The 26,945-nt window shown below is 31.2% G+C and overlaps 1 protein-coding gene across 1 annotated transcript in view; it reads left to right on the top strand.

Moving 5' to 3' along the window:
• The first annotated feature begins 482 nt into the window (after nt 1-482).
• Nucleotides 483-26,945, top strand: part of LOC129229611 (uncharacterized) — a 136,112-nt gene continuing 109,649 nt past the window's right edge. Inside the window, exon 1 of the mRNA XM_054863953.1 lies at nt 483-595. Within this exon, the coding sequence (XP_054719928.1) occupies nt 548-595 (48 nt within the window). The 5' untranslated portion in view covers nt 483-547. The remainder of the gene's footprint in view (nt 596-26,945) is intronic.

The raw sequence follows: 26,945 nt of genomic DNA, 5'->3' as shown, positions 1-26,945 counted from the left end.
TTGACCCATTACCGTAAGCGTAATCACTTTTATTCACACCAAATGAAAACACACACACAAAAAAAAAAAACTTTTATCCAACCATATTAAATTAGTTGTTTGATATAGCAGATTGCGTTTTCAGTGTCCTTGAAAATTTTCTATTCCTATGTTCCATTCATTTCATTTCATTCATTTCATTTCATTTCGGCGAACACAAAATAAAAATCACTCTCTGTTTCAGAATGCAATTTTCCTAACCGACTTAAACTAGCGGTGAAAGTGCAACAACCGCTATGCCTCCGCTTTTAAACCATTAATCCCAAAATCCGTTTTACCGTTTCGAAGCGTGACGTCATGCTACTAACCACGTATCCAATCCAAACACAGGTGAACAGAACTCAGAAGCTCAGACAGTCGTGAAGTGAAGAGAAACTGCGTGACGTCATTAGACTCGATTTTTGTTCTTATTAGTGCAATGGAACGAATAGATAATGCGGATGGTAAAAACTCAGTCGGAATTCTACACGCATGCGGTTAGCATGCGTTGTATACATGAGATTAACTAATGCGTATTGCATTGGATGCCATTCGAAAATGTTGGATCCTTTTGAAGGTAATTTTAAAATATTTTTTGCTTGTAAAAAATTACTTTTTTTTTCCAACTTGCAGTTACAGTTATGGTCACTTTGTTATTGTTTTCTTTTTGCTTACGCGATCTGCTTTTCCTGCCATACGGCTTGTAAACAGGTAATTGAAATCAATTTTCTAATGTTGTTAAACATCACAATATTTTAATCGAATAAAAATTTTTGGAACAGAAGGAAAGCATAAAAAATATGGTTCTTTTGCTAAGAAAAAAAAAGCGCTTGTTTTTATAACTGGCAGTTACGGTTAATGTCACTTTGTTGTTGTTTTCTTACATTGCTCATGTAATCAGTTTTTCCTGCCATGGGACTAGTAAACAGTCAATTGAAATAAACTTAACTCAATGTTTCCATTTATTGGCAAATATCTTTTTTTTTTTTAAATAAAAATTAGTGAAAGAGGAGAAAGCTCAAAATACGTGAATATTTTGTGAAGAAAAAAGTGTTATTTTCTAAATTTTAAAAGAAAAATTGGCTGTATAATGTTATTTTATTATACTACTTACCTTATAAATTATCGGATGTGAAAATTAATGTTGGCCTGAACTAATGATTAGTATCATAATGATAGTAATAAATATGCATTCTTTATTCAACAAAATTCTTATTTTTAAATGTTGTTTACATTTCATTTTATTGAACTTTTACTTTTATAGAATGATACCATTGTTGTTTTGTTTGTTTGTTCATTCTACGTTTTTACTACTGTTAACAGTATACGCAATTTATAACCAAACCATTCAGAAATTTAAAACACTTTGAATTTTTATTTTAGTTATTGTTTTGGAGTTTAAGTATATTTTAGTTAAAACTGTATTATGACGTAACAACTTGTGTGTTCTCTGAAATATAAACATATTTTACAGAACACTTATATTTTACGGCATAACATTATAACGAAATTATTATTCATTTTTCTAAAAATTTTTGCTTCATGCTCTTTGTTTTCCTTTTGATTAAATACCAAAGTTTTGTAACGTACTTTTCCTTTCCTACTATATTTTATTGATTGAATCAGCATACTTCTTATTACTCAATCAATCTCAAATTCTGTTTTTGATATATTAGTTGCGAATTCCATACTCATAGTCAGGGTTGTTAGTTTGTCCACTTTTTTATAAAAAGTCCGGGACGCCGAAAGAAATTTTACAAAATGGACAAAACTGGACGAAATGGACAAAATGGACGAAATGGAAAATCAACTGATTACCCATACATAAATTTATTCTTATGGTGTAGTAAAATTAGAATATAATTCCAATACATTATCTATTATGGATTAATCATTTAAGGGGCATTCCAAGGTATTTTTGACATTTATGTAGAGTCCGTAACGTGACCTTTTTTGCCATAACTTTTTAATTTACTGTTTGCTTAGCAAAATTTTTTATTTTGATCTTTTCCTACCAACACACCAGCTAATATTAAAATAATTTGCAAATCAAACGGTAAATTAAAAAGTTATTGCAAAAAAAGGTCACGTTACGGACTCTACATAATGTCAAAAATACCGTGGAATGCCCCTTAAATAAAATAGAATGATTGTTAACTTTAGAATTTAACAAATCCCAAAAAAATTTTAATAATACATTGGTGCAACTAATTTTAGATCATAATTTACTTAAAAGTAATAAAAATTTAACAATGTGAATAAGCTATTGGGTGTGATTACACTATGCTATATTACAATAGTAGACATAAAACTCAATGAAACTTGGAAGTCAAATTAAATGCTTGGAGACATACATACGAAACGAAGATTTATAGACTAAAAACATTTTATTGTTATATTTTTCGAGTTTTTATTGATGTCACCCCATAGTAAAATATTTATGCGCTCTGCATGTTTGTATGGATGTGTTAATGTCATACAAATTACTACTTTAGTAGGTTTGTGGGTACTCAGAACAGTTTACCGGAAGAGACTATAATGAGCAAGGGGGTAGATAGCTTTAAAATGGCCATTAATCTTCATTGGGGACTAATAAATTGACTGGGTACAGAGCCTGTTGCTGATCATCACATTCAAAGAACAGATTTCACTTCATGTCAACATTTCCTTTATTAATATCAAGTATTTTCTCTTTTTTCTTTCTTTTTCTTTTTTTTATATAAAATATGACTTGAATGTTTTGAGACTCCAACCTTTAAAAACTTTTTATTTCTCCTTTGCAATTTATAAATGCATTTATTATGGGCAATAAACCTCAACATCACAGATAAACATCTTAAAACGTACAGCTGATGTGTTTGTTTTTATAAATGCTATTACGTGCATTATAACTTATTAACACTCATTTGATTTATATACACACTTGCATAAACTTCAACTGATCTTTATTTTTTCATTTTCACTTTAAATATTTTTCAATCAATTGTTTGTATACATATTTATGTATGCTATTTTTTTTATTAAAATATTACTTGAATAAAAATAATCTATATAATTATTTACCATTTTCAAACTACAAAATTTTAACTAAAAACTTTCAGTTTGTCGAAAAAGTGGACAAAATGGACGCAATGGACAAAATGACATTTTGTCCGGAACGATTTTCTCCGGGGTAGATAAAATAGGACAACCCTGCTTATAGTAAAAAGCAACCCTGAAATTTCGAAAATTTGATTTACAGTCGAGTCCCGACTTACGCGAGGGATGCGTTCCAAGACTCCTCGCGTTAGTCGAAATTTCGCGTTGTGGGAAAACATATGCTTTGAATTTTTTTTAGAAGCATACCAAATTTTTTTAGACACTTTCAAACACCCCCAAACTGCTTTAAAGCATTCCTCAACTATACACTACAGTTTCTTACACAAAAAAGTGAACTTTTACTGTATTTAAAAATTAAAAACTGTTTAACATGAAATACAAGGTGCATAAAATGAATGATCAATGTGAGAAAAAGACATAAAATAAAACAACACGGCACGCACAGTATGAAGAGAGAAAAAAAAAATGCTGCACTATAATAGTGCTATATAATAAATACAGTAGCAATATTTATGAGCTAATAAAAATGAAGATAATGTTGATTTAAGCTCCATGATAAGATCGTTGTTCTTATCAAATACATTTTTAAATACGGTTGCTTTTATAACGTTTCAATTTGTGGCAACAGCCCCTCCTCCTGATCTATTTAATCCACAATGCAAGAGCAGCTTCCATTTTAATATTTACTTAGCTAGACTGCTGTGCAAGCTTCAGTATTGAAACTAAGTTCTGATTTCTAAGTTAAGATTTTAAGGATATCCTTTTGTTTTGACTTTTAATTGTACTTACGGAAGATTCACTCATACTTATTGCCGCACTACCCCGTCGACTTTTTTTTTTTTTTTGTTTAATTTGTAGTTGTAACATATCGAGACTCTTAGTTCTTTTTCTTTTATCAGAAACTTTTTTTCTTCCCATCTTCACTAACTTTAGATGAAAGTACCACTAAGGTGCCATTATATTTCAACTTTTAGACTAATTTGGTGTGAGAACTTTCGCTGTCACGCTGTCAGTGATGCTCAAAGGGATATGTAATAACATTATAATTTATAATTTTTTATATTCAATATTTAGTTGCCAATAACGAAGCCGATACTTCCTTTCAAAAAAATTCGTGTTGTGAACTAAAAATTCGCGTTCACTCTAAAATTCGTTACTTGTGAAAAATTCGCGTTATAGCCATTTCGCGTAAGTCGAATCGCATTGCAGCGGGAGTCGACTGTAATTCTTACGAAACCATTTGTTACCCTTCTTGACAGTTATCATGTATCAGCCATTGAAATCCCATGTTTACTATTTTTTTCTTTCATAAAAGTAAAAGCATAAATTTATTTTGTTGCTTTTTTGATAGAACTTGTAATAAACGGATTTCTATAAGTACATATAATTATTCAACCTATGAAAGAAATTTATGAAAGCTTTCCAGCATAGCTGTCAAGATAGGTTTTTTCAGAGATGGAAAAAATATATTCATTTGTGTTATTGTTGGAAAACCGATCGCTTATTGCAACTCTTTATGCAACGTTGGTTGTTTGATGCACCAGCTTCCTGCTTCTTCCTGACACTTTGAAGCTCGCTCATTTGAATTATTGGCAAAAAAGAGAAGATTTTTGACTTTGTGTCGCATAAATATGAATATAATCTTACATTATTGAACAAATTCTGCGCATAAGAGACCGGCTATTGAGTTGCGAAATTCCTCTCCGTCAAGTTTGATTGATTTGTTGAATCTAAGTAGAGCTTGATGTTTTATAAATTAAATTGTCTTGCGAATGAGTACGTACTCCATGTTGATGAAAAAATGTTTGCTGTTGCCACAAAATATATCTAATATTTATTTAAATGCATGAAAAATGTTGAGTTATTGGTAAAATGTTGCATTGCAGTACATTATTTCAACATTTAAGTTGTCTCACAGAGAGAAGTTTTGCTCTTTTTCAGTAAAGAATTAAATATTGCATGTGTGCAAGCACTTTTCATTTTATTTATTTTCAAAAATTGTATTTAATAAAAAGTAGAGTGAATAATTAAATTTATTAACATTTTAATAAATCATTATTCAGGCCTGGTACTTGTCCTGAAATTTTTGGAACTTTATCAGTTATCAGTAGACTGTCCTAAAATGTACTGTAATTTGTTCTGATACTTCTGAAATGTTTTAGTTTTCCTCAATACTGTTTGTTTTCTACGTTTGTGTCAAAATGTTATTTGCCAATAATTTTTAGTGCATTAAAAGGGATATTTGTGTTTTCTTTTTTCGCTTATTGCCTGGGGGTGGAAGCGAGACTAAAACGAGGATCCGGAATTTTAAGTCATCAGTATTAGTTGTATTTATTTTAAAAACAATAGCTTCTAGAAACGAAAATAAATCTCCTCTGATGTATGCTGATGCTACTAAAAAGAAATTGTTCATCTTTGTGCAATAAATGAATACAGTAACCATTCTTAGTCTCACTACTTTCATGAAACTTCTGTTAGATGGCGCCATTGAATTCATTTCTTTGTGAATAGTCTGGAATAACAGAAAAAAATGTAAAAATAGTTTTTAAACTTTTTTTTTACTTGTATCGCATTTTACATTTCTTCTGCACTTAATATTTAGGTATAAGTATTTTGAAGAAATTTCGAATTTTAACAGATTTACACGTTTAGAGGTGTATGGAAACCGTTTTGATAATTTTTGGAAAATTTTTATGTATGTTAGCGATTTTGTTCAACGGCCTTTATAGCTCAAAAACTGCTGAATGAAACAGAACTGTGCAAACATGTTCTCTTATGTATTTGATCTTAACGCAACACTAGATTCAGGACAAAGAAATACCACTTCACAAGACAGCGTTTATTGCTCCAACAAACATGTAAAACATCATATTGAAACGTACTGGAATGCAGTATTTTGTACTAGACGATACCTTGTCAAAAAAAGTACATCAATTTAGCGTAGTACCAATATACTAAAATGAACAAACCACAGAGGCTGCACAGAAGTATGAGAAACTGTATGAAAATGAAGCTAATGACAAATAACACGTTGCCCAGGCGTATAATGTAGTCAGATTGAACAGTATCACTGCTGCGGACTCTCGCTGGTGTGCTGAATTTATTTTAGCTACCAGTTTGTCGGCACTCTCAGTTTTAATGAGATGACATCTTCTTCCAACTCGGTTCTTGACTATTCCCGATTAAAATGTCGAAATTGATATCAACGACATTGAGGCTAATAAAACAGCTGAACCTGTTTAATGAATCTGGCCATCAATTCAAAACTCCATGGAGCGTAACTTAATCCCAATTACTCTCCACACTAAAGCCAATCTTTGCGCCTTCAATTTATGAGTTGAACCGCAGCATGTCTGTGGACTATCGCTGGTGAGATACATTGTCTGTATCTACCAATTGGCTGGCACTCTCAGCTTCAATGAGATGACACTGTCTCCAGCTCAGTTATTCCCTTTTCCAGACAGATGAGTCTAAACAGCTTCAATGAGATGACACTGTCTCCAACTCAGTTATTCCCTTTTCCAGACAGATGAGTCCAAACAAGGATAAAACTGCAGTCTCTGGATCGGATGAGCGGGTTGTCAGTATATTGCCCTAGCCCTGACTTAGGGGTGCTAACCTACTGCTTAGTGGTTTTAAAAAATTCACCCGGAAGTCACCGTGAAGTTCTCAGTTATGTTGAAACTGTAAAAAGAACTGCCTGTCCAGTCCACTTTTTTTTTTTTTTGCATCGGTGTTGCAAAATTTATATTTAATTTAAAGTTCCCAATATGTCTCGTCATTGGCATGATATTAGAAATCATCCCATTTTGGGAAAGTGGTGTCATAGTTGTTAAATATGGGAATGGGGGACCTAAAAGAATAAAAGAATCCTCGCTGTTCGTGTACGCGCACATATGTGCGTATGCATGTATTCTTTTTTTTCCCTCTGAAAGTTGCGGGTCATATGAAAGTTGTGTTTGTAACAATTTGTCTGTTGCTTATACCTGCCGGTGCAAAGAAACTCGTGCCACATCTGGCACGAATGCCATAACTTTGACACAATGATTCTCCTCCCTAGATCTTAATTACAAAAATAATATGACTGCATAATTACTGTACGTGACCGAACTACGTGTTCTACAATGTAACTTGATTCGTCCTTTCATCGCACGTGACCAGTTGTCACGTATGCCAACTGTCAGCCGGAGAAGTGCACGTTCCGGATCAATTGGCAGAACGAGCCATCGACGGGCTGTGAGGGTGGGGTTGCAGCTTTAGGCATTGAGGTCGTTGTTTCACGACATGGAATTTCATTTTAATTTTCCGAAAATGTTCAACTTTTCGATTCAGGACCAAGGTAGCTGAATTTTCAATTTCAGGTACATGAAATGTTAACATAATTGCTGTTATTGGATTCGGTTCAGTTGTTACTCCGGGTTTTTTGGAGTGCTTTTGGGGAAGTCATTAACCTATATTCTGTATGGACGTTGGCAAAATAGTTTAAAAGGAGGGAAATGTGTTTCATAATTACTAACATCCCCTTTTACCAGATCCCAAAGCTAAAAATCTTGTGGGTGTAAATAATCTTAGTGAAGCTACCATTTCAGATATTCCTTAACCACGTTCAGTTTTTCTTTTTTCTCCCTCGTTTTCATAAACAAAATATTCTAAATTCAGCTTTGAAAATCAGAATATTCTTGCCTAAAATTTTGCTCAGAATAATTTAAAAAGTATTATGTAATCGTATGTTAAAATACAGGGTGATTATAATTAAAGTTCTACTTTCAAAACGCTGTTAAAATAAAACCACTGGTCAGAATGACGTCCAATTTGGACGGAATATTATCGAAGACGGGGGGGAAACGTATGGCAGAAAAAAAATAGTTGGAATTGTTAGCAATAGATGCCGCTGTAAGCATCAAAATTTAATCACATCGGTTTTTAATTGTCCTGAGGCCTAAAACCGCAGAAAAAGCATCAGCAAAAATCAAATCGGTCTTTAATTTTCGTGAGACTGGCGCAAAAGATGTTCAATATGCTGTCCACCGCCTGTTTTCTGAAACAAGTTGAAATCGAGAAGCAGCATGTTCCACAACTGATTAAGTGTTTCCGGGGTCACGTTTAGAATGTGTTGCGCAATGCGTGCCTTCAGCTCAGCAAAGTTTGCAATCGAAGCATTGAACACAACAGCTTTCAGATAGCCCCATAGGCAGAAGTCATACGGGTTAAGATCAGGTGATCGGGACGGCCAGGCTGTCGGGAAATGACAACTTCAATGGGTCGTGCGCATGACAGGTGTTTTGATTTACATATTTTAACACCTGCAGAGCCATCTCGCTAAAAATTCCAACTATTTATTTTTCTTCTGCCATTCGTTTTCCCCCTTCTTCGATAATATTCCGTTGAAGTTTGACGTCATTCTGACCAGTGGTTTTATTTTTACAGCGTTTTGAAAGTGGAACTTTAATTATAATCACCCTGCTTCTTATGAACTTTTCAATGATTTTTTTCTTCTTATCGTTACATTAACAACAATTTAGCGACATATCGCCAAGGTGATAAAAACCTGGTGACCAAAAGCTAGATGATATATCAACAAGTGGTCGCTTATTTATGCCATTAATCCTACTGTATTCAAACTAACACCGATTTGCCGAAAAAAGAGGAAGAAGATAAGTGTAAAGCCCCTTTTGGAAGATTCAAATGAGACTGCAAGGGCAGGTGCACAACTAGACCCCTCTCAAAAGCTACATACAAAATTCCAACCTTCTACGGCATACCGTTTTTGAATTATGCGAGATACATAATTACTTACATGCGTACGTACGAACAACAAATGCAAAAATACAAAAGTCACAAGAAAACTCCGTGACAATTGACTTGGGAGTGACTAAAATAAATGATTCCGCTGACCATACGTTCACAGGTACATATGCACGTGCGGACGTACAGCAAAAATCACCCAACATTCATTCGGCAGTAAGTAAAAGCGAAATTGAAGACGAAATTTGAGTTTTCACTCTCTTTTTTTTGTGTGAATACATTATTTCCCGTACTTCGTACAAGATACATAAAGTTATACTTTTAAAATGTATTAAAGCCTTTGTAGCTTTTTACGACCAATATTTTATGAGTTCTCGATATCAATAATAATGATCAAAAATATTTTTGTGGAATAATAACTCCAAAACGTAGAGGAAATAGGATTTAAAGTAATTAAGAATGATTGCAGCAGTGACTTTTTTTTTTTTAAATTTACCTTCCAATAACAAACATTTGAAAATAATTGTCAATATTTTCTGCGAATTTAAAATTAGTAAACGAAAGTATTTTTACATTTCTTTACTGAACCATACTGCAAAATCGATAGGGTTTTCAATGCTTTTTTTCTTCTCTCGTTTAGAAAAAAGTTAAAAAGCTATTTATGAAAATATAAATAACAAACATAAGCTATTCTTTTTTCCCCCTTTTCTTACCTTGCTCCATTTCTGATAGCTGGGTGGTTGCGCTAGGTTTCTATGTTTCCAAGTATCAGTTGCTTAAAATCTAGTTTATTGACTTTGTAGACATAAAATAACAGACGGAGTTTAGGGGGTTGCTTAACTAGCGAGACAAGCATCGAACTGCATGACTGCTAGACGAATTTTAAACATTTTCCGATTTTGTTACTATTGATAAATTGATATTTGCTTTAAGGACGAGTTTGTCAAAAGGGGAAAAAAAGAAAATTAAAATAGGAAAAAGGAGAATGGCTTAAAAAGGAAAGAAAGTGGGAAAGTGGAAAAAGCAAAAAAAAAAAAAAAGAAAAAAAGAAAAAAAAACAGCAAAAGAGAGAAAAGAATAAAGAAAAAAAGGAGAAAAAAACATAAGGAACAAAAATGAGAGGAAAAAGGAAATGAGAACAGAAAAACAAGAGGGAAAAAAGAAAAAGAAATAAAAACAAAGGAGAAAAAAAATGAAAAAAAAAGAGAAAAATAAGCAAAATGAAAAGAAAGAAGATGAAGAGGGGAAAGAGGAAAGTACAACAGCAAAAGCGGAGAGAAAAGGAGATGTTAAAAAGAAAAGGAGAACAGCAAAAACAGAGAGAAAAAGAAATGAAAAAGTAAAGAAAAGCAAAAGAAAAGGTAAAAAAATAAAAGAAAAGAGTAAAGAAAAAGAAAGAAATCAAAAAGGGAAGAGGAGAGGAAAGTATTTAAAAAGAGAGAGAGAGAGTGTGGTGTTCTCTGTTATTGCATATCTTGCTCCTCCAAAATGAATTTCATTCCTCGGAAAAATGTCTAAAAGTGGCTATGCAATTTGGTAAATCCGATCTAATATATTTCTGGAGGGCACTAAAGTGAAACCATAATGTCATTCATATTACCATCTTTTGTTTAAGCAATGAATGAAATTTTTTAATAAGTATTATTATCTAAATTACTTCACATAGAAAGGTCAAAATCCTGAAAATATGCGTGGATTTAAAAGCCACGCTAAAATTTTGTATTTATCTCATTGCCTGCATTTTATTCCCACTGAAGGTAATTTCAGGAATAAAGAAAGAAGAAACTATTGTCTGACAATAATGGCATTTTTTGGCTTTTCGTCTATGTTCTTTGATGTCAACAGGGAAAGGTGCTTCGGTATGTGGACTTTTTGGATTTGAAAGACTTTCTTTCAAGTAAATTGTTTTTCATGCTAGAGTTTTCCAACCAGTTTTAGGAAATTCACGTCCACATTCTAGTAATAAACGTAGAGTTTTGCAAAATTAAATAAAAGAAAAATTTTAGTCTCTGTGTAAAAGTTTTGACAGATGAATAAAGAAAGAGCTTGTAATTCTAACGTTAACTTTTATTTCATAACGAATTGCTGAGCTCAAGCATTGCAGGTATGTTTTTACTTCCGGTATTACTCCTGCAAGTTTTTTCAGAGAAAAATGCTACTTATGGACTGTATAGAAGAAGATTTATTATTTTATTGAAAATATTATCGTTTTAATAGCTGCACGATTCCGCTTTCTCTATTATATTTAAAAAATGCTTATTAAAATGCTTATTTTTTTCCCCATTTAGTTTCGTTTCAATTCGGATGAAACGGGTCAGAAGCAGTTTTAAGACTTTATTTTCCCTAACGAAACGAAATTGTTTACTTCTGTAACTAAAAGCTGCACTATGTCTTCTGATTTCGTCTTGAAGCAAATGTTTTTGTTTTGGGAAAAGTGATTTCCTGTAACCCCGAAAGGCGTATATGCAATATTAATTGCAATTTGATTCATAAGGTCTGGAATTTCTTTTCCGCGTTAAGGTTTACTTATAGTTGCAAACATTTTGTGTTGTTTTCATCTTTTGGGTACAGTTAAAAAATTGTGTTAACTCAATTGAATGCAAAATGTAATAAACACAGGGAGACCTCGTTGCAACGAATACCAATGCAACGGAATATCCGTATCAGCGAAATGCTGTTTCACTCTTCATTTAATTTCCATTACATTGCTTGAACTCTATTACAACAAAATTTCCGATACAACGAACAAAATTTATAGTCATTTGAAATTTGTTATAACGAGATTTCAATATATATACTTTGACATATAAAAGGATACTATTATGTATAATATTTTCTATAGAGCAAAAGACAGTAAAGGCGATAAAGAAGCTGGACGTCTGTACCGCCTTTAGTGGTGACAAAACTTTTGTCATTTCAATAATAACATAACCATTTAACACAATATTTTTTTCAATAATGTAACACAAATACTTATCCTCAATGGGAAAATATTTGTTTTTATTAAAAGGAGTGATCTTTTCTCTCCTACAATAAGATTTATAATATTTTAAATAGAAAATGTTTATTTTTGTGCAGCTACTTGAATACAATTTAACATTTTACACATTAATTTTTTTTATACGTAAGAATTTTTAAACTTGTTTGACTAAGGTCAACTAGCAACTAACCATTTTTTTTTCCTAGTTCGATGTAATTGAAAAGTTTCCCGCTTGAAGAAACGTTGTTTACAGCAACATTTTTGTCTCGTGTTACTGCTATAAAATGCGCGTTTCTGTGACAAGAAAAGAAATAGATAATTTTTTCTCGCAAAAACATAGACTCTGCATTTTCATTTTAAGAATTTATTATCTTGGGTTTTTACCAAATTCAGAGCAAAATGCACGTGTTCTGAATAGGGTTGTGTAAATAGTATTTATTTGAAGAAAGTGTTTTATAAAGTTAATGAAATCTTTTGTGTGAATCAAGTAAGAAATAAAATCTCCTGCAGCGTCCAACACTTCCTCAACTTTTGTCTTGCTTGTCATTTTCAAGAAATACGTTTAAGTTGCTGTCGTAAAGTCATTTTCGTTCACTAAAAGGTTAAACTTTACTTTCAGTGCACATAAAGAACTTCCTTAAAAGTTTTCTATTGAATAACCTTATGAGGTTTCATACGATTTACATAAGAAAAGTTTCTCGTCGTATATTATTTTATGGAAGTCGTCTAGGTTTTAAGAACTTTACAACAACAATTTTTAAAAAAGCGTTAAAATATCTTTGTTTCATAGCAAGTCTTTAAATTTTTTGATTAATATTTCATGGAAAATTAAACAATAAAAAAAGCAAGTTTACGGAAACATAAATTGAAAAGTACTGTATGCCTGTGTTTCTGGGTTAGTCATTTAGGGTGACTTTGATTTGCATTTTTTGTTTGAATACCTTTTTTATAAAATAAATAAACTAATACCTTTGTGCAGAAAAGTAAAATTTGAAGCAACAGCGTTTTATTTCACAAAACTTGCAGCTTGCAACACGTTTTGTGCAATAAAACGTTGTTGTTTTCTTATTTAAGTCTATTTTATTAGTTCGTTGCGTTGATTGTAATTAGCGTAAAAAAAATACATTTTCAAGTGAAGACACTGATGAAAATGAACTGCCCAATACTTTTGTGCATAAGAGAAAATTCACAAAATAAATAAATAAATAAATAAATAAATAAATCTAAATAAAAGGGATCAAGTGCGCTTATGACTTTTGTTTTAGCATTATAAGGAATGATCTATCTTACTACTATTATATATGCGAATGTTTGTCTGTATGGATGGATGTTTGTTACTCTTTCAAGCAGAAACTACTGAATGGATTTTAATGAAACTTTACAATATTATAGCTTACGCATCAGGATAACACATAGGGTAGTTTTCGTCCCGTTATGGGGGGCAAAACCCCCCATAGGGGGCAATAAAACACGATTTTCATACAAATTCTCTAATATGGGGGTGAAAAAATGCTTGCACATACTAACATTATATGTCCATCGAAAGCTCTGATTTTTCTTCTGAAGATGGCACCTGTTCGAAATTTGTAAGTAGAATAAAAAACGAGTTATAAGCTTTTTAGTTCCATGTTCGAAGACTTTCCTCAACTCAATACAGTATTTAGTGTATCATCTCAACTCCCCGTCGATAGCTACAATAAATTGTTGTATCGTTGAATATTTTTGCTTTTCGTCTGACTGTTCAAGGCTTTTCTCAAGTTAAATTTTAAATAACATTTTCGCACAAGATTGGCAAATAATAAATAGATTTGGCTGATTATTTTCCATTTTAATGTAACTTTGATGCAATTAATTGGTTTATTTATTTATTTGTGTTGATTGGACACTAACTCATTATCAAAGCGACCAGCAGGAATCTCGCCAAATCTTTTTGCGAACAGATTTCAATAGCTAAGGCAGATTTTTTCAACTGTCGCTGTTTTTGTAGCTAAAGACGACGTAATACTATTTCTCGGTTTTCACCATGTAACCAAATTATCGCCATTAAAAGAATCTTTGAAACTTTTGTGAAAATGTAAATAATCCGCCAACTAAATTAAGCAAATCCATAAGCAGCACAAAAACTTCCATTAATTTGTCTTTCCGCGCAATTTCAAACAATCGCCAAATTTTACTTCGTATTTTGGAAAAATTTCGGATGAAAATGTTTACTGTCCAGCTCCAGCTTAGATTACAATGTTCAATTTAAAAAATAATAACAATAACTGATATATCTTTTCAACATGTGAAGTTAATTTCATATTTTGGAAATTCCTCAAAATTTATGTATGCTCAAATGTCGTTTTTTCGGTTCTAAAAGAAAACTATTTTGTTCTTCATACTTATTGCCATTTTACTTTTATGTGTAAGAACAAGCTCGAGTTTTAATCATGTCAAAGCGGTATGTTTTGAGTTCTTTCAGTTAAAGCATTAAACGAAGGAAAGTAGCGATTGTTTCTCATAATAATTACTGACCCAGGCAACGCCGGATATTTTTGCTAGTTGAACAATATGTACGGAAGCTAAATTTTTGGGCGATGGAAATGAACAGTACAATACATTTGTTTGTAAGAGAATACTCTATTATTAACATTGTATATATTTTTAATTAAACAAGGGACTCCGCGTCCCTTGCAGCTTGTGCCTGCTTGTTGAAGCTCACCAATGATTGCTACTCGATCTCTTTTGATTCACAAAGAAATAATTCCTCGGCTCGGAAGAATTTTATTGAAATACTCATTATACAATTAGAACGAAATGAAAATGTCGTCTTCCCCTCCTGTAGAAAATATGATTAGTTTATATCGTCCCTTATAATTACAACAGTATTAAAATTCCATTCTACTTAAAGAAAAAATAACTTGATTAAAATACGCATCACAAAACTTAAAGAAAAAATGCTTAGAAATGCTCATTGCCGTCGGTTAGAACTAATTTTACACCAAATTTCCCAGCCTATTGGAAAGAAGCACCTGGACATAGCAAAACGGTCCTACGTAAGGTTAAAAAAGTCGTTTTAAAATTTGTGATATTCAGTGATATCTAGTTGCTTAGCTTAGTGCTTGCATAAAGTTTAGCTTAGGATTGTCGCTAAATTATAAATCCTTATTTATTCATTCCTTATATCTTCTCTTCTAATTAATGAAGGAAATTGAATAAACATAATCTTGTACAGAAAAAAAAGTCCTTTCAAAGTTCATAGAATGTTAAGTGGTGCAGGAATTCTTTGACTTTTTAATTAGAAAAAATATGTGATGTTTTAGCTTAAAAAATCAATTGCCACTCCCACCCCCTTCTAATTCCAAACATCAAAATAAAAAATAACGTTTTGAGGTGCAAACCCTTGGGGTCCTTAGTAGTTTTACGCAAAATGTCAAGGGTTTAGGTATTATGGGGTCTTCTAGGCATCGCGGAACCACACACACTAACAAAGTTTTGACAAAACTTTTCTTTTAATACACAAAGATATGAGATGTTCTTATCAATTTTGTATGATATTTTCCTTTTATCTTTACTAATAATAAAGCTGAAAGTCTCTCTGTCCGGAGGATGTCTGGATGTCTGTAGGATATCTGTAGGATGTCTGTAGGATGTCTGTGACGCGCATAGCGCCTAGACCGTTCGGCCGATTTTCATGAAATTTGGCACAAAGTTAGTATGTAGCATGGGGGTGTGCACCTCGAAGCGATTTTTCGAAAATTCGATTTTGTTCTTTTTCTATTCCAATTTTAAGAAAAAAATATCATAAGATGGACGAATAAATTACGAAATTATCATAACGTGGAACCGTAACATGGGCACAAGCCAATTGGCGAGATACGAAATTATCATAATGTGGAACCGTAACGTGGGCACAAGCCAATTGGCGAGAAAATTCACTACACATCATTTGTAAATATACAGGCGAACCAAAAGACCTTTTAATTTGCTATTACGGGCGAAGCCGTGCGGGTACCACTAGTGGCAAATAAAAGGATAGAAGTTGTCTATTCAAATATGATTTTTGTAGTTTGGAGTGAACTCTTTTTGGGGTTAAGAGCTCATTTGTCTAGTTTTGCTATGCGCTGACAAAACTTCTTCGTAAAACAGGTTGGCAGCCATTTGCATGAGATAAACTCTTTTCAATATGCAGCTTATATTTTGCTACTTTTTTATTTGTAGTTCCTTAAACTAAGAAAAATTGCAAATAATTTCGACGCAAAATGTGACCTGTGAAAGATTATATTTTATCTCTTCAAGGATTATAATGTCCATTTGACAGTTCGCGTTAAGCTGTTCTGAGATTTGACGCGGATGCGTTCGTAGAGATTAAACGGCTTTATTTAAATTGAAAATGTTTCTTGAATTTCCTTTTCGCCTTTCAAAAGTTGTCACTTTTATGGTGAATTGTACATCGCTTAAGATCTAAATCTAGTCCTTTTTTTTCTCTTCATATGTTTTTAAAAAAATTCTAGGGTCATTGTCGTGCCTTCTGGATTTCAAATCCAAAAAAAAGCGGCTTTTTATAGTGGAAAGTAATGTTTTCAGAATTTAAGCGAAAATGATTTAACAATTTACTGGACATTTCTATGAATATCGACTTACTGTTTATGAGTGTTATAAAATTGACGTTTTAGTTAAAAATGTTGAAGCAAAAGAAAATCGGCGTTTTTGTTATAAATGTTGTAGTATAAGAAAATCGATGTACTAGTAATTAATGTTGAAAAATTAGAAAATCGACGTTTTATTTCTTATATATTGGAACAAGAAATTCCCATACTGGTAAAAATGATGGAATATTAGAAAATTAATTTACAAATGATAAATACTGGAATAAAAGAAAATCTCTTAACGAGTTAATATTGTTGAAAAATGAAATATGTTTATATCAAAAGCAATTAAATTTTACCTAACAGTTTTTGGTTGAATTGATTTGCTAATTTGTGTGTCTTTTATTGTTCAAGTTCTCTAGCTGCATGGGGAAATAGCATGCAGTTAACTATTAGTTTTACAACTCTATAGCTATTTAGACACGACAGCAGTTAAAAGACCAATATTTTTTACAAAAAATATGCCATAGGGCCTGTGGAGAAATAATATAATATAATGTGGATAGTTAAGTATCTGATAATTTTCCAGGTTTTTCGATGTGCTTTCAAAGCTGTAGGGGAGGGTGGCTCAAAGCGGGTAGGTTTTCGAAGAACGCTCGAGAATTGTAGTTTTTGGATTTTTATCGCAACAATTTCGGTTTTATTTCCTAGCAGGGTTCTTGAACTTTAAAATAAAAAGTGATTTTTGTATTGTATGTAAAGCAATATTTATTTATTATCAAACTTTACAAACATTTGAAAAACCTGCTTTGCCCTACCAGAGAGCCCAAAGCGGGTAAGCTTAACTTTGTGATTTTGAACATTTGCCAGTCAAATTTGAAGTTATAAATTATTAAAATAATTGACTAGCTCTCTGCCATTATAAAAAATATATAAAAAAGTTGTACTTATCCAATTTAAAGTCAGCACATTTGTTTATAAAACTGAAAGAAATAACTGATTAAATTAATAGACTTATTAATTACTATCCTAATAAATAACTTTTTAAAGTTATACTTATCCTATTGAAATAGAAAATCTAAATCAGCACACGAGTCAAGAAATTATAAATAAATATATGATTAAATCCTGTATCCGCTTTGCCCGAAGGCACGTTTTTTATTTCAATGATTATAACCTTAAATAAAAAAAAAAGAACCAAACGAAATGAGTATCGTTGTTTGTAGATGGATGGTGTCAGAATAACGTAATATTATTTAAAAAAAAAAAGCTGCTCTTCGACTAATCACAAGTTACAAAACTTCATTTAAAAAAAAAAAAAAAGCCTGGTTGTGAAATGCCACTTCACTGCTGCTTCGCTGGGACTGATTAAAACTCGGGGTGTTCATGTAAACACGACATACGTATGCATTGCCGCTTACACAACATGAGGGGGGAGGCATACAAAGGACTACCCGCTTTGGGCGATCTACTCGCTTTGGGCCACCCTCCTCTAAATATGAGTTTTCATAATAAAAAAATGAGCCCCTCTTTCTTACTTTAGGGAGTTTATTTTGATTCACATATTCTGTTACAAATAAAGATGACTTAAAAAATGCAGCTTATGTATTGCACCGTTTATTAATATTTGTTTAATATTAACAGCGTTTTAATTATGTAAATATTTAATTTATTCATTTATTTCTGGAAAAAATATATTTTTATTCTTCATGATTATTAGTTTAACTTTGCATATAGTTATGAGCATGGAAAATCTTGATATTAATGGTTTAACTTAAAAGTATTGTAACTAGTTACTTTGCATTATTACCATGTTTTTATTAACTTGGTATGTTTCTTGTTAGATCGGGTGGAATCTTGCAACTCAGTTTTCACCCCTTCAGTTTATTCGGATTTTAATCAACATTTTTGCATAAATCCTCTAATATGAGGCCAAAAAAAAAAAAAAAAAAAAAGGCTCGTAAAAATAAAAATTAAATATCTATAGAAACCCCTGATTTTTCTGCAACACATAATTTTCTTTTACTAAAATGTTTCTTTGTTTCCATGTTATAACCACAAAATAAATTAAATAAAATAATAAAAATCTTATAAATTTTGTTGTATGTCGATCATACGAGTTTTTATACTTAATACTGTTTTAAGTGTTTCAAATTTATGGTAATTTTTTAATTACGGAGAAAATAAGGGATTTTCACTTAAAGTTGGCTTTTTTCTAAAGAAGGATCTGAACTAGAAAGAACTTTTTACAGGGAGAGATAATTGAAAGGAAGAGCGTGCTCTCTCTTATTGAAACACGCGGGTTACTCGATCGTCGACTATAACTTATAGGAGACTTATTATTACTTATTATTATTATTATTACTACTTATTATTATTACTGTACTTGAAAACTTATAATTACTATGCTATTCTTTCTCTCTTTTTTTTCCCCAATTTCTTATAAAAAAGGAAATTATTATGATTGGAAGAATTGTACGAATTCAGTGTTTTACCTGTAGCATTTCTTTTTTGGTGTAGTTGTTGTGAGCATAATTTCTTACAAAATAATCCAGCGTTTCTTTCAGATTTTGAATACCTAACGCTAACTTTAAAAGTGCAAAACTCTATATTTTACATATTTTAAGTGTCAAAATAGATGGCAACAAGAGTTGCTGTTTTGACTGTCCGTATATGAGAACACGCATCCTTTTTTTTTTTTTTAATTTTTTTTTTTAAATACATCAAGTAGTTAGTTAACTTGAATAAAGTTTTCTAATGTATGCATAATTTTTTTTCTTCATTTAATAGTCACATCACTTTTTGTATTTGCTCAAATTAATACCGTTGAAGTAGCCTGTCCTTATTTAAATAAACTATTGTAGCAAAAATCAATAAAATCCTCATATATATATATATATATATATATATATATATATATATATATATATATATATATATATATATATATATATATATATATATATATATATATATATATATATATAACAAGAGATACAATTTAAGACAAATTTAAAATAGAAATTCAAAGAAATTGAAAAATCAACGACATTAAAAAAACTGAAGGAATAAATACAAAAGTGTACCGTAATGCCAGCGCAAAGCTGCTAGAAACAAAAACAGTACAAACATATTCACCCAAACAGTCAAAATACAAATGAAAAAAGCAAATGAAAAAAGCGAGAACATCAAAATGGAAAATGAAAAAGGTGAACCCAGGACCAACACTTTATCAAGGGGGGGATTGGTCCTAAAGTTCACAAGGCCCTTTCTGTCTAGAAAGAGGGAAGGTCCCAATAGCTTGCTAACCTCCCCGAGAGCCTTAGAAGAGAAAGGAATCAGAGAACATACCTTAAGATAAAAAGCACATACCTTAAGATATATATATATATATATATATATATATATATATATATATATATATATATATATATATATATATATATATATATATATATATATATATATATATATAATAGCGAATGATCGAGTTACACTCCTGGCGTCATCAACAATGAAACTCGTGCCACGAAATGATAATTTGATAACATTTTTTTGGTAACGTTGGACATGTAGGGAAATGCTTTATTTTGACACGGCTCTTAAATCTCAACTGTTTTACTGGTAAGACTGTCATTTTAGGAGAATGAAGAAACGAAAAAATGGTCAACAATGAACGCTACCTACTGGAGTTTAGGTTTAATCCTCTGGAGTTAGGGTTCAAACATGAACAATTAAAATATCATCAAACAGGCAATGGCTTCTTTCAAATATTGAAGCAATTTTCCTTGTCATACCCTAACGGACGATTTTCTAGTATATGAATTAAACTGAACTTTAAAGATCATATAGATTTCACGAGATATGTGTTGGTAAAACCCTTCCAAGTCCTGTTGCGACCCTAATGTTGAAAATCTTGTAATGTCAGTGTCAGTGCTTAATAATTCTGATTTTTCTGTAAAAATAAGGTCCAAAATTCTGTAAAAGTAGATATGATTGTTCTATATTGCTATTATTTTAACTGAACATGCAGAGAGAAAGAACTTTGTTAAAAACTTACGAACTATGATTAGATGAAGAGCGAATCAATGAATTAGTCATTTAAGTGTTCAAGGAATCATTCGATGACTAAGTCATTTCAATTAATCCAATAGAGAAACTAAGTTAGAAGGGAACAAAAATTCGAGAAATTTGTTGAACATTTCAAAAAAAAAAAAAACGAATAATGATTAAAATAACTAAATTTTACTCATTATTCTGTTTTCTTTGTTTTTTGAATTTGTTTAATGAACTAACTTTTTATTTTATGACGATATTAGAAAGGAGACAAAGCGAAGACTTATTGTCTAAGCTTGAATTGAAATTTAAAACTTATAACTTGTGTTAAATTATGCTAAATGAAATCATATGAAAATATTATAACTTTTACTCAGACCCTGGAAAACAACTAGATACATTTAAGCGAAATTTAAAAAATGGAAATATTATTCAGTAATTAAAGTGATTCAAACATTAACAATTTTCAGTTTTTTATTAAATGGTGTCAAAAGTCATTGTTTCAATGTCAATTTTTTGAATTTCACAGTTAATAATGAATTGCAATATTTTTAAAACTTAAATAACAGAATTTTTTTAAAAATACTAAGCACTTATCATAATGCACTCAAAAGGATAAAATTACTTTTCTGGGTCAGAAAGGACAATTTAAGTATTCCTGTAGTTTTCAATTATTCCAAGAAAAAACTTCACAAACGAAGAAAAGTGCGGCACAAGTCATGTAAAAAAATGTTTTATCATTATCTAGCTTTCTACCATAAATTTGAGTGTTGAAGCATGCATATTTTTCTTAATGGGAAAGTTCGGCTTGAAATGACTTGAGCGCACTTTTCTTCGTTTGTGAAGTCTTTTTCTTGGAATAATTGAAAGATACAGGAATACTTAAGTTGTCCTTTCTGACCCAGAAAAGTTATTTTATCCTTTTGAGTGCATTATAAGTGCTTAGTATTTTTTTTAAAAAAAAATCTGTTATTTTAAAGTTTTTCGTTTTCAAACAAAATTTTATTTTAGATTTTCGTTTTTTTAGCGTTAAGTTGCACCTTAAGATTAAACAAATCATTTAATGAAATTCCGAAGTCTCTAAGTGGTCTAGTTGCTGATATATAAGCAAAACAATGGTTCACAGCGTACAAGTTACTTGTGATAAAGATCCTAGTATGTCTCTTTACTTTGCCTCGTCATCAATTATTGGCATAGAAGAGGATAAAAACCCTAAGAAAGCAACGTCTGTGAATAAATTTTATTCTTGCTCCAGAGAAGCCATGATTAAATATTTTCATTATGATTACTATTAGCATTACATTTGCAAGGCAACACAATTTGTAACAATATCATTTATATTTAAACATTTAATAGGGAAATTACATGAAATTTGCTATTTTCCATCCTTACCGAAATAATAATTTTATTTCAGAATTTTAATTTTTCAGCTTAAAGTTGTACCTTAGGATTTAGAAAATCATTTAGTGAAATCTAAAAGTCTCTAAGTGATTTAATTGCTGAAATATAAGCAAAACCAGGCCTCAGATTACTCCGTGACAATCATGCCAAGTATAGTAAAAATGCTTAAAAATAGTTATATTTTTCTTGTTTAATCATGAGATTGTAACCCAGAAGTAAAAATTATACTAATTTACTATTTCTAAAAACTTGTTGAAGAACCCACTCCTAGTTTAGGATCAGGAAATATTGTCTTATCTTTTACTTTTTACGCTGTGCAGTTTTGTTTCTTGCGTATGTATCTCTCTTACCATAAATCAACCCACCTGTAGGCACATATTATGACAACGTGACGTAAAGCGCTCTTTTAAGATAAATGTAAACGCGGCAGATGGCAGTAAATCAAACACTGACTCACTTTATATTTGAGGTTAAAAATACATAAAATGTAACTTTTCTGCGGATGATAAGAAAATTTTCTCTTTTAGAAGAATAGATTAAATTTATCAGAAGTTGTATTAATCTTAAAATAAATAAACGTGAAAAATGGTTTAGGATCAGACCATTAATAGTGAATAAACATCATATTCAGTTCTAACCCTTTATATGTATGATTTTTTAAAAACTCTTTTAAATATGTGTTTGAACTACGGTTCAAATCATGAGAAAAATATTTTTAAAAATCATTGCATAGTTGAGTGATGGTTTATCGTTGCATAACTACTTGGTAAAAATGCTTTACAATTTAAATAATTGAGCAGTAAGAAGGAAGGGGATCTAAGTGGATATTTTAAAGCTTTGATTAAAACGTATTTCAAGTTGAGGTCCTAGGTAGGTTTTCGTTGAAACGTTTTTTTAAAAATCATGCTGTACAGCAGCACCTAGCAGGACTACTAGAAGTATCTTTTTCCCCAAGGTGGAGGAGAGGTTCACGTGCTAGCTATCTCCGATTTTTTAATTTTCACACATCCCTTTTGCTTCTCACTGCCTGAATTGTAAAATTTATTCTTCATAGAATTTTAAAATGTAGGCATTTTCAAGTGCACTAAACGAAAAAAAGTCCTACCTTTGCGAATTCAAAAAAAAAAAAAAATCCATTTTTATTATCCATTAGATTGGTTCATTTACAAGTTTTAAAATTATTTAATAGTATCTTCAGTGAATATTTTCTTGGTTATTTCCAACTGCAGAGTTTCAATCTGTATTTATAGAAAAGATCAAATTGGCCAAATGGCATTACGATGCATTTAAGTGTTAAAATAAATTTAATTAAAACATGAAGTATGTTGGTGTTAAATTATGATTAAAAAGTGTAGTTAAAAGAAATATATTATTACTAGAAAATCTTCAGTCAAGGTACGACGGATGAAAATTACTTCAATATTTGAACGAAGCCATTGCCTTTTTGGTGATATTTTGATAGCTGAAATTGTAACCCTAACTCCAATGGATTAACTCTAAACTCTAGTAGGTAGCGTTCATTGTTAACCATTTTTTCGTTTCTTCATTCCTCTGAAATGACACAGTCTTACCAGAAAAACAGTTAAGTTACCGGATCGAGTTCAGCTTTGTCACTGTAAATCATTTCCTTACATGGTAAATATTACCAAAACATATCATCAAATTATCATGCCGTGGCGCGAGTTTCACTGTTGAAACTCGTGCGTTACTCGATCATCGACTATTTTATCTATATGTATGAGGATATTTTACACTTATAAATAGAGGTAGCTTTATTGCGTCAATTTAGTGAAAATAAATTGGCTCCTAAACGCGTTATTGGTTTTTGTGATAAGAATGATAATTTAAATGAGTTCTATAATCTTTTAGTGTTTTATTACAAAGAAATTTGTGAAAGTTACTTATTTTTTGGTCATCGATAAATGTTTACATTTTTTAGTCTTAAATTCGTAATCAATCCCAGTAACTCACAAGTTCAAAAGTTCGAATCAACTAACATTTCTTCCACAAAAAAGATTACTGCTTCGATTTCCCCACAAGAATGTAATGTTGCTTGACCTAAATAATCCAGAAATTCTATCTCAATTTGAGCTACTTGAAAGATATGCTCTTGTAACCTTTACTATTGTCGTTTTCAGTTCCTGATTCACTATTGTTCAGTCCTATAAATGTCCGTAATGCTTGACCTTCAATTCAGATTTCGTTTATTTAGTAATTTGAGCTGCTATTGTCAAAAAACATTTGTTATTATTCCAATGGATTTTATAGTTATACGACGCTGTGTTTTGTTTGGCGTTTTTGCACTATTCATCATACCATCATTTGTTTTACAACTTTGTTTCTTTAAGTAATTTTTTGTCTCTCTCTTAAAATCCCCCATGGGCAATTGTTATCTACAAAAGGTTCACCTAAATTGGACAATATTAATTAATTAGAAAGTTTATTAATCAATTTTATAGTCAACAAGCGCTATTTTTATCTCAATTCCGGCTATTTAGCTGGCTAATAGTAATATATATGAAAACTCCGAAGGAAACTATGTACTACTATTTTCTGTTGCATGAACTTAATATTTTGTACCATTTACTTGCTTGTAATAAACACTAGACTTACGTTGGCCATTTATATTTTCCTTCAAAACGGGGCAGTGAATACTTTTATACAACTACACCGTGTATTTAAACAAAAATAGCATATTTTTTAGTCTGTGTTTATTGCTGAAAAGGACAGAAATGAACTCTCAAAAAGAAGAATTGATTAAGTACAATATTTTTTAACGCACAAATTTGTTTGAGTACAATTAATGCTGTTTAAAAATAAATATGATCTTGGTAGGATTTCCTACGATTAAACAAATTTGTTTTTGTACATTTGTGCTTTTAAAACAAAATATGATCTTAGTAGGAATTCCTACGATCAAACAAATTTGTTTTTGTACATTTGTGCTTTTAAAACAAAATATGATCTTGGTATGATTTTGTACGATCAAACAAACTTGTTTCGGGACGTTTGTAACTGTTTTAAAACAAAAATGATCTTGGTAGGATTGCGTACGAGGAAAAATAAAGATCTATATCCGTATTCATTTTGTGTTTAAAGGATCTCAAACACATCTTTTAGAGTCTTAAATGTAAATTTAAAAAAAAACTTAAGAACTAAGAAAAATCTTGAATACGAAAATACTTAAATATCTGAATCTAACGCCTTTCCGTTGAAACATTGCAAGTGTTGCATTTTGCCCATCCAGCAAACGGCAATAAACGAGACTAACTACCTGAAAAAGGAACTGTTCTGTTCGTAAAACAACTCCTTTGGCCCGCTATTATTTTCTACGCAAAATAACATGAACAAGCATGAAATCACAAGCTTTTTCGCCGGACCCCCATTCTTTCTCATTTGGTACGAATTCCACGAACTAAATTTGCTTTGGTCTGCTGGTGTGAGTTAAGCAGCATTTACCATCATCACCAATTTCCGGATACACACCTTTTTGTCACGTACGAGCGAGCAAACTATCAAAAGAATAAAACCAAAACTTTCCCCTGCTCGAAAATTCATCTCATGATTTGATAAGCTCCTTTCTCCTAGTCAAGAATAAACAAGACTGTTCAGGAATAGGTTGGTTTAAGCCGCAGGAAGACTTTTTCTATCTCTTTTAATGCATCTTTCCACAGTTCGCTGGGTTTTTATTACAATGTGTTTTTTGAAGGGAGAACTCGGATCGCATTCGACGGTAGTCTTTTTTTGGATGACTTTGGCGCCATGCTTGGATGAACGCTGGAACAATGATCTTCTTTGCTTTGAGGATCTTGAAATTCCGAACTCTTTAAGAGTACTTTCCTCGTTTTCTACACTTACGTGCAATTTCATAAATGGATACATTTCCAATTAACTACTAATTTCAAATTGAATGCTGCTGTCTTAGAAGAAAAAGTAGACTTCACTTAAAGTTTGTTTTGCAAGACAAACTTAGTATTCTAATTGTCCAATATTAAGTCAAATGTTTTTCAGCTTGTTCAATCAGTTCAAGCCATCTTTGAAGAAATGGTATGGAGGAAAACAAATCCGTTTTTTTTTTTTTTTTTTTTTTTTTTTTTTTTTTTTTTTTTTTTTTTTTTTTACAGGTCCCTTCTTTCAGGCTGTTGGCATTTTAAACTAGTTTCGAGTTCCCAATAATGTTCGTGTTATTGTTTTATTTCTATCTAAAAAAAAGTTTTATACAGTATTCTTCGGGGGATTTTTTTTTTTTTTTAATGTTTCAATGTCGCAACTTTTCTTTTTGGTTGAAGTGCTTATTTTTACCCTTCCAGTACAATGTTATTAAGAGGAACTAAAAATATCATAATTTAAACTAACTATATGTCTTGGAAGCGGTGTTTAAAATTAAACGTAAACTATATCTTAAATCACAAATTTTCATTGAAAATGGTTCCTATATTTGTGACTGAAAGCATTGTTTTTCACTAACCTAAATTTGTGTACATGTTTTATATCAAAAACATAAGCATCAAGTGATATTCAACGAACATTTCTTGTTTTTTTTTTTGTGTGTGTGTGTGTGTTCTCATTTGTCCCTCGCACTGTTCTAACGTGTCCCTCCATAGGGCATGTTGAAACCAAAGAGTAAAAAATCTTCCAACATGCCCCGCTCTCCGCTATAATAAACAATATGATCAATCACAAATTTACAAAGAAGCCTTTTAGTTGCGTTGTTGCTCTCAAACCTAAGTGTACGGAATGGAATTTTTATTTATCCATTTTACTCCAAAAAAAAGGGTCATAATATTCCTGTATCATTCTTTAAAAAGTGTAACTTTTCTTTCTCACGCCTTTTACTGTAGAAACTTTTAAGGAACAATTCATTTAACAATGCTTTTCAATTTCATCAAAAACATATCAATTTAAACCTGCCAACAATTTTTTTAATTTATAATTTTTATTTTAATATAATTTTGGTTCACAACATGTGAATTCTCACCTCTGTGGCATGTCACACACCTGGTGTGACTGTTTATGTTGTGTAATAACTTGTTTAATTAAAAGTCTATATTCATTTATTTATTATTCCTTTCACAAGT

Source organism: Uloborus diversus, chromosome 9, assembly GCF_026930045.1.
Source record: "Uloborus diversus isolate 005 chromosome 9, Udiv.v.3.1, whole genome shotgun sequence".
NCBI lineage: Eukaryota > Metazoa > Arthropoda > Arachnida > Araneae > Uloboridae > Uloborus > Uloborus diversus.
Note: the sequence above shows the minus strand (reverse complement) of the source record. Positions and strands in the feature narration are given on the sequence as shown.